At 39.2% G+C, this 14712-nt stretch overlaps 1 protein-coding gene across 4 annotated transcripts in view; it reads left to right on the forward strand.

Moving 5' to 3' along the window:
* Positions 1 to 14712, forward strand: part of GALNT17 (polypeptide N-acetylgalactosaminyltransferase 17) — a 235303-nt gene that overhangs the window by 208079 nt on the left and 12512 nt on the right. For all 4 annotated transcript variants that reach the window (XM_067537921.1, XM_067537922.1, XM_067537923.1 and 1 more), the window contains 3 exons: positions 9777 to 9962; positions 12207 to 12344; positions 13177 to 13272. In XM_067537921.1, the coding sequence (XP_067394022.1) occupies positions 9777 to 9962; positions 12207 to 12344; positions 13177 to 13272 (420 nt within the window). The remainder of the gene's footprint in view (positions 1 to 9776; positions 9963 to 12206; positions 12345 to 13176; positions 13273 to 14712) is intronic.

The following is a 14712-nucleotide window of genomic DNA, read 5'->3' on the forward strand; positions in this document are numbered from 1 at the left end:
TTATAGCTGTTGTTCAAGCTAGCTCAGATATGTCTCTGCAGTCACATCTCTGATTTGCAGTGTAGATGTTCTCTCAAAGTCTGTTGGAGCCAGTTGAAATTTTTCTGACTCTCAGTTGCTATATTTATATACATGAGAATTTCCTTTGGAATGTCTGTTTTCTAATAAATTTTTCAGTTTTCCATTGAAAAACTGAACATCAAATATTTACTGGAAAACTGACATTTCCCATGGAAACATCTGTTAACACAGAATAGCCATTTTCATACTTTTTGGTGGTTTTTAGCTTTTAATCACATGAAAATTGAATAATTTGGGGAGGGGCTCATTTTAAACCATCTGAGTATTTTTAAAAAGAAATGTTGTTGACAAACTTTTTTCCCTTCAAAATCCAAGGGAAAAATACTCATTTCCTGGCCAACTCTACTTGCTTCTCAGTAATCTATATGGAATCAGTATTGTGCTATAGGTAGAGATTGGCAGGCATAAAGGGGGAAACAGACAAATGATTGGGCACGGACCAGACTCACTCTTAAATGATACCTCTAAGGCATATTAAAAGGCCATTACCCAGCTTAGTACTTTTGCAATGAATTAAAGTTGCCAGTCTTTTATGAGAAGTATATTCACTAATGATTGAAACAAAAAAACGCAATGTAAAAAAAGAAGCACATAGGAATTTAAATACTGGTCTTTTCAGTGATTACTGTGCATTTGGGAACTGGGAAGAGAGATTAAAAACAAAATCTATGAAATGCCTAGTGGGACCTTCGGGTAACATTGCAAGAGAAAGTGCATGCTTGTGATAAGCAGAATGCTATTAAGGGAGCATCTTACTTTCACAATTATGAAGGCTTTGGCATATGTTTTTGCCACTGCTACTTCTCTGCATATTTCATGCCAGGAAAACATTAGCCCCAAAAATCTTATAAATTTTAATTTAATCTAATTAAAAGCAGTCATCAGATATGTGTTGACTTGGAATAGGCCAACTGAGTCAGATAAAGCACCTGAATCTGGAAGCCCTGGAAATCTTTTAGGAAAAAAACGTTCTCACATACTTCTAACTCAGGCTCCTCCAAGAGATTTGAATAGCTCAGACAAATACCAAGACACTTTTGGTGCTGATCTGAGCTTTTTAAAGGGTTGTCCATGGAGGTAATGAAACATAGGCGTGTTTCATTACTCTCTCTGCAAAGTAGTAGAGACAAATTCTCTAGTGGTGTAACTCCCATTGAAGGTCTGTGTTCTATTGAAATAGGGGATAGAGGTTTGTTGGACCTTCAGAAGGGAACCTGTCCCTCTTTTTCCTTCTCCCTCTGGTCCCTCTTTTTCCTTCTCCCTCTGAAATGTTGTACCTATAGACCCCAATCACAGATCCAACCCTCTTGTACTAGGTACAGCGTGCACGCGCGCACCTAGCCAATACCTATCTGAAATTATTTGCATTACAGTATTATCTTAAGACCCAATCAAAATTAGCACCCCATTGCTATAGGCACTATCCTTACTTGTGATAACGAGTAGTCCCTGCCCCAAAGAGTTTGTCTAATTAGACAAGATAGATAATGCAAACCGAGGAACACTGTGCTATAATGACTTGTCCAATGGCATACGGCTGGCTACTGGCAGAGCTGAGAATGGAACCTAGATCTCTAGGATCCTAGTCCAATATACACTGGACCATGCTGCATCTCACTTAGTCTGTGTATGCTTGACTTAGCCACATCGGTACTGTAATCAGTCTTCACCAGCCTCCATTCCCATGTTTTTAGGAGTTGAGCTTAGTATGGATAGCTGAAGGAGCAAAATGCTGGATTAGACACAGATCTAGAATAGTACTTTGTTACCCTATGGATGTATGTTACACATACCTCTGCAGAGAAAAGTTAAGGTTCTTGAAGATAGTCTATATTACAGTCCCACTATTGAGAATGGATGTAAATATAAAAAGAAAGTTGCCTAGCTGCATGAATACTCCATATTTTTAATCTTTTTATAGATATATATCAGTGGATCCATCAAGGGTAGGAAAGTATCTTAAATTATTCTAAATATTACTTGCTATAAATCTGTTTGTTCTTGTCTAGCTTAATCTTCAGCCAGCTCTCAGGACAATGGCCAGACATTGTGACAGCATGGAAACCAAACTAGTAGTGTCTTCTGGGACAGGTACAAGTAGCATCCTAAGGTAGCAGGTTAGATAACACAATGTACAACTGGGCAGCCTAATAATAACAAAAGACATCGAGGAACAATGCAGAGATAACATTTCATTTAGATCTCAATGCCTTTAAATTCCACTAAAGCGATCTAGCATAATGAGCACAACAGTGTCCTAGCATTTGCTACGCAAAAAATCATTAGTGGTGCTCAACAAAGTAGTTATCTATGCTGTGACCATGCCCCAAGGTAAATAGAAATATATTCAGTCAGCCCCTTTTGGCTCAGTTTTCTGGTGTGAGATAGCAAGCAAACAGCTATCAAACATGTTACTGAGGAGTGAGTAAGGTGCCAGCTGTAAAAAGCTAATGAAGTCAGCCGGAGGGAAAGATAATGTTTAAAAATCATTTTGATCTCTACCGTGGCAATTTGATCCCTGAGATCAAAGAAACGATTTGCAATGTAGGTTATAACAGGGCGTAACAGAGCAACATGGGTTTTTTTGCGCAGTCATGGAAGCAATTTTTTACAAGTAGAAGTACATCATCTCTGCCCCCACCTCGTCAATCTCGGTCAGTGTAACTGACTCACATTTAGTAGGTGTTGTTTAAGAAGTCAATGGACAATAGCGGGAGGATCATGGTATCCCAAATATCAGACCTAAAGGAAGTCAGACTTTCCAGCAAAAAAGCTACAAACAAATGAGCCCCTCACCCCGGTCCAGGAAAGTATCCCTATTCAGGAAGGATGCTTGCATAATTTTAAGCATATCTTTAAGTCCCGCTGATGTCGGATTCAGTTTTCCACAATGTTTTACTGAAAACCCAATACTCTTGGGGTTTTCAGTTTTTGTTTTTGTTGGAAAAAACAGACAGATGAGAGAATTGTGGCTAATTAGAAAAGAAACACGATTGACATTTCCAGTTTTCCTGTTGCCATTTTCTGGCCAGCTCTAATTATTATAAGTTCATCATGGAGGGAGAGACGAGATATTCTTGGTGAAAGACTTGGCTCTGGAGCTCAATATCCCAGAAGATCAAGATGAACTTGTATCTTTTGTTACTTGAGAATGCAACACAAGACTCCTATTTGCACTTGCCTTCCCACAGTAATGGGGAAGTCTTTCTCTTTCTCTCTCTCTCTCTCTCTCTTGGTCTCTTGCCTAGAGTCCTAACTAGGACTATGCTGATACTTCAACACATTGCATTTGGCAAATGTAATGCCTGGCATTATAGAGATGGGGAGAAATCCTTACCTCACTTAAGTCAATGGGAGCTCTGCTGTTGACTTCAATGGAGCCAGGATTTCACCCTCAAAATCTAAACAAGCCTTAACTCCTAACTAGATTTGACAGTGTTTAATATTGCTTTTAATAAAAATAAGAGTGCAACTTAGCCATAAGCCAAAAGGAGGAAAAGAACCCACTATGTTAATAAGCGCTGTCTAGAATAGAAAGGTTTTTATCTCCACACTCATTCCAAATGCCCCTCACATCTACAACTTCAGCCTTCTCCATTGCTTGTGTGATGCTCAAAGGTTGGGGGCTAAATTCCTAGCTGCTGTAGACAAGTGGGAAGCCACTGAAGTCAGTAGACTTGCATTCAGTCTATCAGGTCTGAGTTGGGCACCAAGGAATTCAGAATCCAATGAATTATATGGTATCCATCAAACTGACATCTATCAATAAATACTGAGCTAGCTAATGAGCCATTAACTTTGAAAACCTTTTCAAGACTGAGTCCAGGCAGACAGTAATTTGATGTCCTGGTAGAGCACCATCAGTACATCAAACAGCTTCATCACTTTCATTGCACTCAACACTCCCCTGAAGATAGGACTTCCAAATTTAAAATCACAGATCCTGCCTAGCTGCTTTTCCAGTACTATTCCTGGAGGTAAATGCTTTCTGGTTTGGCTGCACTTAAAGGAGTGGTGTTCAACATACAACAATGCCTACTATTATTTAAAAGTGCAGTTGGTGGTAGCTTTTTAATCCGTAGAAGCCTTTGAACACTACTTGATCATATGTACCTGAATTTTGAGGAGCCTTTTGGTTGAGCTCTAATAGTCAGCATAAGTGTAAGACGTTAACAGTATTTCTCGATGATAACCTCAGAACCGGAGTGATTGCCCATGCTATGAGTTTCAGAGTAGTCCTCTTGTAGTTTAAAATAATGACTTGATTAAAATGGAAGTGTTTGGGCTGCTATAGAAGATAGGCAGATGGGCCGAACGAACGGCAAAAATATGACTGGCAGCTGCTATAGCAGCCTGACCATCTGTTTAGGACCTTTTTATAGAGACCTGATTCTGAAGTTGCACACATCTATGCTGTCTCCAGCAGACATTTTGCATAGCAGAAGTCCGTGTATTAGGTGCTGTCATCAATACTACTGTCGCTACAAACTGGTATTCTTTACATACTGTTGAGTAGATGCCTTTCTCAACCTGCTCATAAACAAAGGCAGAAACTGTGTAGTGCCAAAACTCATCCATTTCTTGTTACAAGAATGCTCTGTACCTATGCATATGTAACAGGGGAGTTAATAGATATGGTGCTCATGAATATGTAGGATAGTTTCTGGGTTTTGTAGGACCAATAAAACTCCTTCTGTACTGCAGATACCTTCCTCTAGCAGTTCTTTACATCAGCACTTAATACTTGCTAGGATTTGGCTTTATTAATAAAGTAATTAACAGTGCAAAGTTCAGACCCAAGCATTCTTCCAAGGTGCTTCTGCATCTAAGGTTCCTACTTCGAATTGCTCAGCTCACACTTCAGAGCCTCTCCTCTAGAGACCCACTGCCTCCTCCCTTGTTGCATCCTTCAGATATAAGCTACACGCTTCAGTGAGCAGGCAGAACCCGCTTCAACCTTTCCAAGTAGGAACAGCACCTGCAAGCAAGGTTGGTTGTTTAAAGGAAAACTGACTGTTACAAAAGTATGCTAACCCCTTCCCCTGAAGCTAATGAGTGAGAGAGATTGTAGCAAGAACTTCTAAGAGCCTACAAAGTATTTTAATGTCACTTGTGCTTTAAAGTGTTTGAAACCTAGCATGTACTAGATATATATATACTTAAGGATTCCAATCTCATTATCTATTCTTCATGGTGAGTTACCTGAGCCTGTTTTCTGTTCTGGTTTTCAGTTAGAAAGGATAGATTTGAATCATTTACATTGAAACAGTCTATGAAATCATTCAGTAGCTTCCATTCAACTCATCCTCCATTCACATGGGATGATAAGCTCTCTAATTACAGCTAACCAAGCCACCTTAATGATGCGCTGGAGTTGAGAGGGATAATAATAGACTGAAGGAAGTGGGCGCACTGTCAGCACTGGAGCTGCTATATCATACTTGGTGCCTGTCTCTGCATAAATAATTCTGTTTCAGAACAGCCTTTTATGATTAAAAGTTAGTATGGCATGCACAATGTTGATTCCTGTTATCCTAAATAACTGATTCTAATGACTTTTTGCATCAAAAATAGATAAATTACATTGAACATCTTCCACCATTTGACTTGTATCACTATTTGACTAGATACCTTTGCTGGCTACAGTAATTGGAAAATACGATCAAGGTTATTTTGGTGTGTTATCTGCAATAAAAGATTTGAGTAGATTAGCGTCAATTTGTGGATACTATTTTTCTAGACTGTAAACAAAGGGCTTGGCTGTTTCTGTTTATTCCATAGGGATAGTGATTATGGTTTATCGTGGCTTTTTTAAATACTCAACTTTTTTATAAGCCCATAAAATGTTTGTATTGTGCTATTAAAACCTAATAAGGTCCTTGTTATGCTGACAAGACTGGTCACATAACCTCAGTGTGTTGGGGAATTTTAAGTACTGTGCACATTTATGGTAGACCTAGATTTATACCACAATAGCTAGGAATAACTTGCACACACACGCATTGTTTTGCCCATTCAAGTATAGCAGAATTTGGCTACATATTGTTGGGCTTGTGTAACTTGTCAGTGCACAGCAAGCCAGGGTGTAACTCTACAGCATACTAGCGTGCCACACACTAACTGACCATGCTGATGTGCACTAAAATTTCCATAATGTACTTGAACATACTGCTGTTCCTTGCCTGTGGACTGCTTCCTCCCCAAGCTCTTGTCTCTGCTGGTGCCGCCCTGCTCATGCTGCTGGCAATATGGTTTTTCTGCAGCTTGAGTGCCCAGTACAACACACATTCCTCTCCTGGGGGCTGGATCCAACACAAATTGATTCAAGTCCCTGCTTCCTGGCATCAGGGCAATGTTGAGAGCATAAGCATGCAGAGCAAGAGGGGACACTTGATAGGAAGGTGACGTCCATGCATCCCGAGACCCTAACTCAATATTGCAGCCTCCAGAATCCATTCTCATTCCTAGTTTAGTTCCCCACAATGGCCTGTCTGTAGCCTCAAGGAAACTGAGATGCCTAAAAGCTTATGAATTCATTACCACGCCACTGAAATTTCCCTGCTTGAAAAGGGTGATTGGAAGGGAAAGTTAAATAACCTCCTTGCTGTAGTGAAATTGTTATACTTGGTTCATCATGTGCTTACCTTTTTTCTTTCCCACATGATAAAAATGTCTACAAAGGGAATCACTATCCTTTCAACATCACTACACAAGAAAAATCATTATATATTCTTTTCTCATTAATTCCTAAGGAAATACATTTTTATTTGGAAGATAATTGCAAATGCATCACCCACCGCTCTTTTGTCATGTACTTCAAAGGCCTGTGGGTGACAGATTTATTTTTGATTTGTTTCTCCGAGATTCACTGTGTACAGTTTAGTTCTAACAAATTATTTATGTATTCTAGTATCCTTATTAGCTGGCTTTGTATGTTTGATTACTCCTGGGTTTAGATGGATAGAAGAGAGGTTATATAGTCACCATCATCAACTACTAGAGGGAGATCTATCAATTTTAATTTTCTAACTTTCTGAATGGATGAATAGCTGGCTAATAGATATATTACATATTTGAGTCTGATGCTGAAAAATAATGTAGACATTCATGATTTTCTGTCCCACCAGGAAATGTATTTAAAACATGCATTAAAAAAAAAAAAAAAAAAGCATGCATTTAAAAAAAATTGTTTTTGTCCTTTGTAAGCATATGTATGATGGACACTGCCAAGTTAAATAGACCAAACATGACTTAAGATATTTTTCCTCATCGATCTAAGTGTTGCGATTTTTTTTTTTTTTTTTTTTTTTTTGGTGTGTGTTCTCCCTTTCAAAGCTAATGTTTGATCCACTAAGTAATGGAAAAAATCCTCCATATAGTCAATTGTGTGGGACATATGGATTGATTAATGTGAGCTATTGTAGCAAACAGAATATCTCATGGTGGCTATAATCTAGACCTCTATATTTCTATCCACTTAACTGGGAAATTCACTTAGTCGGGACAGTCCCCAGGGAACCAGTTTATTTGAAATAATCTTAATTGAGAGAGAGCCACCTAACAGGGATGTAAATGGAGAGTAAATGAAACACAGTCCTTCCCAATGAACTTCTTTTAAAAGAATTTTGCACATATAATTGAGATTTAAGGCAGGTTAAGATAAAGCTACCTATACATTGCAGTAAGTACTAATGTGTGTAAAAGGCTTAAGGCATTTCAAGCACTTAAGTCACTTTAAGACCATATTAAGCCACTTTAAGTGACACTTTCTTAATTCAGATCATTGGGAAGATGGCTTAATTGGAAGGTTAATCCTATATTTCATTACCTATTGGAGCAAAGAGAACAAGGTCTGAACATCTTCCCACTAACGCCTATATGAAAATTCAGTATTCAGAGTAAGTTACTGCTAGTCCTATTTAAATAGGGTGTAGATAGCTATAAAACACATCACTTTCCACTTATTGAAAAATATGTCTGGGATTTAGTGTACGAGAAGAGAAGCCAAGACTCCTGGATTCTATTCCCTGCCTAGTCACTCTGGGCCACTTCTGTGCAACCACCTAGGTGCGTAACTGCCCATCAGAGTGAGTAAGGGACACAATTTGGCTTTGTGTGAGCAAGTACATGACGGTCTGTTTGTGCCTTAGTCTTCCCATCTGTACCATGAGGATATCTACCTACTTCATAGACGTTTGATAAGACTGCATAGGTATGCATGCTCTTAGGATGAAAGGTTCTATAAAAATACAAAGTAGCTAAACAACTTTGGTTTTAAATAACATTGGAGTTATTTCTCTGCTGCTGTTCTCACCACGTAAGAACTGTAACAAATATCTGGTAGAGATGTGTGAATTTTAGTTATTTTATTATGACAGCTTGATCTATTCAGGGGTGGCCATTCCTAGCATAATTGCCTCTTAAAAATTAAACCCTTATTGATCCTGCTGCAACAGACTTGCATTTGTATATGAATCAGTGCCCTTCAATTGATACCTGAGACCTTGTCCCTTTAGTTTATGGCAATATACATTTGTCCACGGATTTTCTTTATTTTTCTTGAAACATAAATGTTTTTCCCATATGAAAAGCTTGAAATTCTGTGAATAAAACACAAGACTATAATAAGAGTCCCAAGCCTACTAAGTAGAATTCACAGAACTAAGATTCTTTTTCCTAAAACTTTCATATGAGAATTACCCGCAATCAGGATGAAAAGCCAAATTTTGTCTTGAACTGAAATCCCATAATATTACATTTTGCAAACACTGAAATATGATGTTTCTGAAATAAAATATGCTCCTGGGGATTCTTAGCTGTGTGTAGCCTGATAGGAAGAGTCAGTCACATTGTGCTAAAAGCACGCTTGACTGATGGATAGAATTCAGATTTTTGACAACTTTTCAAAGACTTGCACTCCTATCTTTGTTTTGGTGGCGGTAGAGGTCAAGAAGGGCGAACCTCAGGATGGGGGTAGGTTTGGATTTCGTTGTGTGAGACCCTGATCCATGATCTGGGCTCCTAGGAACTACTGGAATACAAATAATAATAATATGCAGTGTGTGTATGATGTTGAGCGCAGGGAAGGTACAACACTTGCTGCAGAGTATTCCTGGAAGATGTAATATTTTCAGTTCTGGCATTATTAACATAGGAAAGTGCAAGGGAATACTTCCTATCCAAAGGTAAGCTTATCTGTCTTAGATACAAGTGGTGAGCTCTTCAGGGCCACCTCTGTAGGCATGGAGCTCTGAATGGGTACACACAGCCATGTAAACTAAGGGTCCAATCCTACACACACTTGCCAAATGTAGGGTGAAATCCTGGCTCCCTTGAAATCAATGGGAGTCTTGCTATTGACTTAAATAGGGCCCAGATTTCTCCCAACATAGTACTTACTACTATGAGTTGTCTCATTAAAGGCATTGGGATTATTTATCGTGGTGAGCACTATGCTGACTGTATTTGCAGGATTGGGCTCTAAAATATTACGAAGCATGTCCAGTTTATCAGACTATGTTGTCATATAGTCAACAGACTGTTAGTTCATGGGTGGAAGAAACAGCCTTTCTTTCTCCTCCTCCATTTTTTTAGATTAATCACTGCTATTTTAAGGGTTTAATGTGCTGGATTCTGATCTGAAAACTCAGTCCTCCTTAAACTGATGTGTTGCATGCCTTATCCTGGTCTTTCAGGTGTGGCTGTGTGGCGGCAGCATGGAGGTCCTACCATGCTCAAGAGTCGCTCATATTGAACGCAAGAAGAAGCCCTACAACAATAACATTGGTTTCTACACCAAGCGGAATGCTTTGCGGGTGGCTGAAGTGTGGATGGATGATTACAAGTCTCATGTTTACATTGCGTGGAACTTGCCACTGGAGGTACAGCCTTTCCTCAGTTCACTTAGTCTCACCTCTTTTATTTTCTTAAGATCTTAAATGATAGAGTACCTAGTATCATGATGTGGAGAAAAAGCTGATGGTGTAAATAAGCATAGCTCCATTGACTTTGGAGGCTGTTACTGGAGCTAGGCTGATTAACACCAGCTGAGGGTTTATCCTGTTTCTGAAGATTAAACCTATATTATAATGTCTTTGCCTCACACTTCAATTTCTATTTGCTGTGTATCTATATCACTGACATCACCCAGCAAATCGAGACTTTCTGTTGGATTAATGGACAGAAAATGATCAGATCATTCTGCACAGTCAGTAAATGTCTCTTTAACAGGCACTGTTTCATGTGATGAATGTACATTGCATGCCATGCTGCACAGATGCATAGTAACAGGAAATCATCACTTCCATAATAACAACATTCTTGTAAATCCTCCAACCTGTAATCAAAGCTCATTCTGTTGAGAACGTATTTTATAAAAATTCTTGAAAAACAACTTCTATTCCAGGTTCCCAGCCTTGAACCCACTGCTTTACAAACATAGGCTAAGCAGGGTCTCTGCCCTGAAGACCTTACAGTAGAGACACTCATCACTTAGAAACCATGGTTATAGGTACCTTAGATGCACAGACATACAAGATGATGAAACCGCTATTCATGAAATAGGATCCAATTCCAACAGAACTGTTTGTGTAGTTTCTCTAAACAGCATAAAATGATGGGATATCCTTGGTAGCTATGCTTACTACTTCACATAAATGTTTGAAGGTTCTTAAGTTATTGGTAAAACTTCTTAGGTAACTCCCTTCCTTGTGACAACTTCCTTTGTCTTCCCTGCAGAAGCCATGAACTTCCTCTAACAAAATTGCTACAAAGCAGAATTTCTCACTAAGGGTCCATTCCTGCAATTTGATCTGTGTGGGTGAACCTCGGTTTCTGTGCAGAAACACATTCACTTCAGAAGCCCTTTGCACAGGCATAAAGGTCTACCCGTGCAGGCCAGTTCACAGAATTGGGGCCTCAGCTTTCCTTACTTCATGTTTTTAATAGCAGTTGGGCACGAACAGTTATCCAGGGCCTGAGCTAACACCCATAGAAGTACATGGGAAGACTAGTGAACAGAACAGTTTTACAGATACCCTTATTAAAGTTTAGATTCAAGGGCCCACTCTAGATTTCCATATCCAGGCAAAACTCCTTTTGACATCAGCAGGAGTTCTTGCCTGCAGAAGGGATTGCTGAATACATGCCTGTGCTTTATAGCACACATCCAAACAAAACAGCATTTCATTTAGCACAGCAGCCTGTGCTCCTGTTATAATGTTTGTAAGAAAATAGCATCTTGAGGGATGAGCATTTTGAGCTTGCTGCCCTGGTATTCTGAAGAAAGGTTCTGTCTGTGGAGATTTGCTGGCATTTGGGCATACAAGAACAAAGGCTACCTTGGTGTGGTTGATTAGGTACTAACATTCTGAAAGGGTTTCCTGATTTGACATACTGGAGAAGGTCCCTAATTAATACGCTTGTGAAACAGATGAGTGTGGACTGAAAACTGCCATATTTACCTCACATTCTAGGGACTGGCTGAGTCTTGTGGGTTCTCCTCTAAGTGTGTGGGATGGAGAGTTGGCAGGATTCTGACTTGAGCAGGTTTTTTTTTGGCTTTTCTAGCCAGGAATGGCTGCAGATACAGCCTAACTTGGGATGGGATTGTAAGCAAGTTTAGTGGGCTCAGACCCAAGCTATAGACCTTTCTGTGTAAAAAGGGAAGTGTCTAAAAATCTGCTTTGCGGGGAGGGGAAGGGGATTGCATTGGGCCAAGTTTTACTTCTACATTTTACTTCTCTTCTCTAAATTCTTCTCTACTTGGCCTAAATCTGTCAAGTACTAAGGTGTTGACAATTGGAAGAATTGATTTTAAAACATATATATTCCTGCTTACTGTGGCTATGAGAGCCTTGCCTTTCAATTGACCTTCTTCGATTATGGGGGTGGGTGTGTGTGTTTGGGGTTTTTTGTTTAAGTTGGATGTGTGTGCATGGGTTTTGAAAATAGCATTGCATGGCCATCTGCCTGTATGTAGTGTTCAGCTTTTGGAAATCTTCAAGATGTCAGAAACTATGTCAAAAGTCAGTGAAACTCAATCACAAGCATTGTGTTAAATAAATTAATTAAAGTAGCAAGAATAAACTTTTAGTAATGGTGCTAAGGGTGTCTTTATTTTTCAGAATCCAGGCATTGACATTGGGGATGTCTCGGAGAGAAAAGCATTAAGAAAAAGCTTAAAGTGCAAGAATTTCCAGTGGTACCTGGACCATGTTTACCCAGAAATGAGAAGATACAATAATACTATTGCATATGGGGAGGTAATTAAGACCAAGCATGTTCTTAACTCAGATTACTTCTCAAATGAGCATGCCAGTGTGTCTATAATCAGAAACACCCTTAAAGTAGATGAACCTGAATAAGTGCAGTCTAGAATCTGTTCACCATTCCCTGTAATGTTTCTATCTCTAAGTTTAGAGACTTAAATACCCTAAATTTGAATAGTTATTTACTGAGTTGCTGTGACATTGTGTATGGTGCCTATTGACTCCATTGGATAAGCAGCTGAATATATTTTTGGGGAGTGCTGTCCTATTGTAGTAATGTATTTAACTTATACTTGACCTAACTTGCCAGTTTTGCAGAGGCTTGGTCTATGTGATTTGTACATATGTGCCCTATAGGGTATAATACCTTTGTCCCAAACTCATACCATAGTGCCATGTAAAGAGATTGAATTCAGTATTGTCTGACACTGATTTTTTGCTCAGTGCTTCTAGAGCACTTTGGGATGAGTAATAAGGAGCACTGCATTGATCCCAGAACCGTATGGAGGAAGACATGACAATATCATTACCATGCCTCTAATATCCTAAATACAGTGGAAAGTGATCATTACAGAAATCATGGCAATGGTCAGTAGCTTTTAAGGGTGGTTATTGTATAAATGCAAGTCATCATTAAAACCTATATTTTTAAAAATATCATGTATGCAGCACAAAAATCCTATTGGGAAAGCTCATGTGTAAAGATGTGGCAAAGCATCTTCTTCATTCCATAATACTAAAAACCAGGATATTGCTGCGAACCATAGGTTACATTCATCCCCCATAAGGGACGGACATGTAAATATGCAATGTTTTGTTTCTACAGCTTCGTAACAACAAAGCGAAAGAGGTATGCCTTGACCAGGGTCCGCAGGAGAACCACACAGCAATACTGTATCCATGCCATGGCTGGGGGCCGCAGGTTAGCATTTACTTTTGTTATACAGTGTGCTCAAGGAACAATTGGCAGAGATTGCTGCAAAGAAGAATAAAGACATGCAGTGGGCTCTATTGGTTTAGACTTTCAAATGACATGACTAGTCTTCCTGTCAAGAATGGAGAGGTCTATTTTTTTTTTTTCAAATCATTCTTGGAGCAATTTACCAGATTAAATTACCATAATCTTGAAATGGCTGTGCATAAAATCTTAATTTAAAAATGACATGAATAAATAATGCTGAAAGCAAGAAGCCAATCAGCAATATAGAACATGCACAAGCAATGCATTTTAAGGCATTTTCTTTTTCTGTTCATGTACCAGCAGCGTAGAGACACAGTAAGAAAAGAAAGCAAATGGTGGTAGTTTTTGAGGGGATAACTAGAATGTTCTTTCAACTAGGTAAGGACTTAAATGGAGTCTTACTGGACCGTAGCCTCATATTTGTAGGACTCCTCTTACTTGTTCAAGAAAATATGGGCCAACTAAAAGGCTTTTGACCATTGTCTTAATTCTAATCACATTCTGTGCTAAAGAGCCGTTCCATAATTTGTTGTGGTCCTAGTGTGTGTGATATGATATGATTTTATCCTTCAATACTTGAAAAAGAAATTAATAAATTCACTATACTTGATTGATTTTGACTGGACAGCCCTGGAGTTGGAAATTCTAGGTCTGGTCATAGAACAGGTGCTGCACAGTGTCAAAGCATCCTTTAAAGCTGGGGGACAGATTCTGTGCCATGCCTCCAAGAATAACTTGCCAAGGCTCCCTGGTAACTGTCACATTGCATCCTTCTCCCATTCTGGCCTATATGTCTACCGTGCTTTCTCTTAATCTGGACTGGTCCACCTGTTCACATGTGCCCAGTGGTCATGTCCTTTTCTTCAAATCCCTTCTCAAAATGTCCTACTTCCAGAAGTATCAGGAACCTGCTTAGGTCTCTCTCAAGCTCCCTGGAAGAAGAACCATAATATGATCAGCTTTTTGTTCTCTTTTTCCTGCCTGCCTGAAAGCAGGAGACATCAGAAATCATGAAATTCCAGCCCAACCCAACTCAGGAAATATTGGAGCTTGTTCTCATGGGATTTGCAGCCCAATCTATTTACCTAAGAGGTTTTCCAGAGAATTTAGCTAGAGATCCAAGTTTTTTGGGGTGTGTATCCAACTTCAACCTCTGCTTTGTTTAAGATTTACTCATCACTATTACTGTTATATAAGCATAAACAAATGGTAGCTGAGGTGGAAAGGAAACAGCTAGACTGTTCCACAGTCGGTGTGCTCAGAGAACAAAATGCAGCAGTAAATACTGGCAACATCTGGAACGGAGAAGGCAAACCTGACTGCAGCTCCTCTGTCAAGGTTCTTTTCTGTTGCTCCCCTTTTTACCTCACTATAAAATTTGTGCACAGCACTGAACGATGA

This window comes from Emydura macquarii, unplaced genomic scaffold (genome assembly GCF_026122565.2).
Source record: "Emydura macquarii macquarii isolate MOO-44397 ecotype Brisbane River unplaced genomic scaffold, CSIRO-AGI_Emac_v2 contig_450, whole genome shotgun sequence".
In the NCBI taxonomy this organism is placed as follows: domain Eukaryota; kingdom Metazoa; phylum Chordata; order Testudines; family Chelidae; genus Emydura; species Emydura macquarii.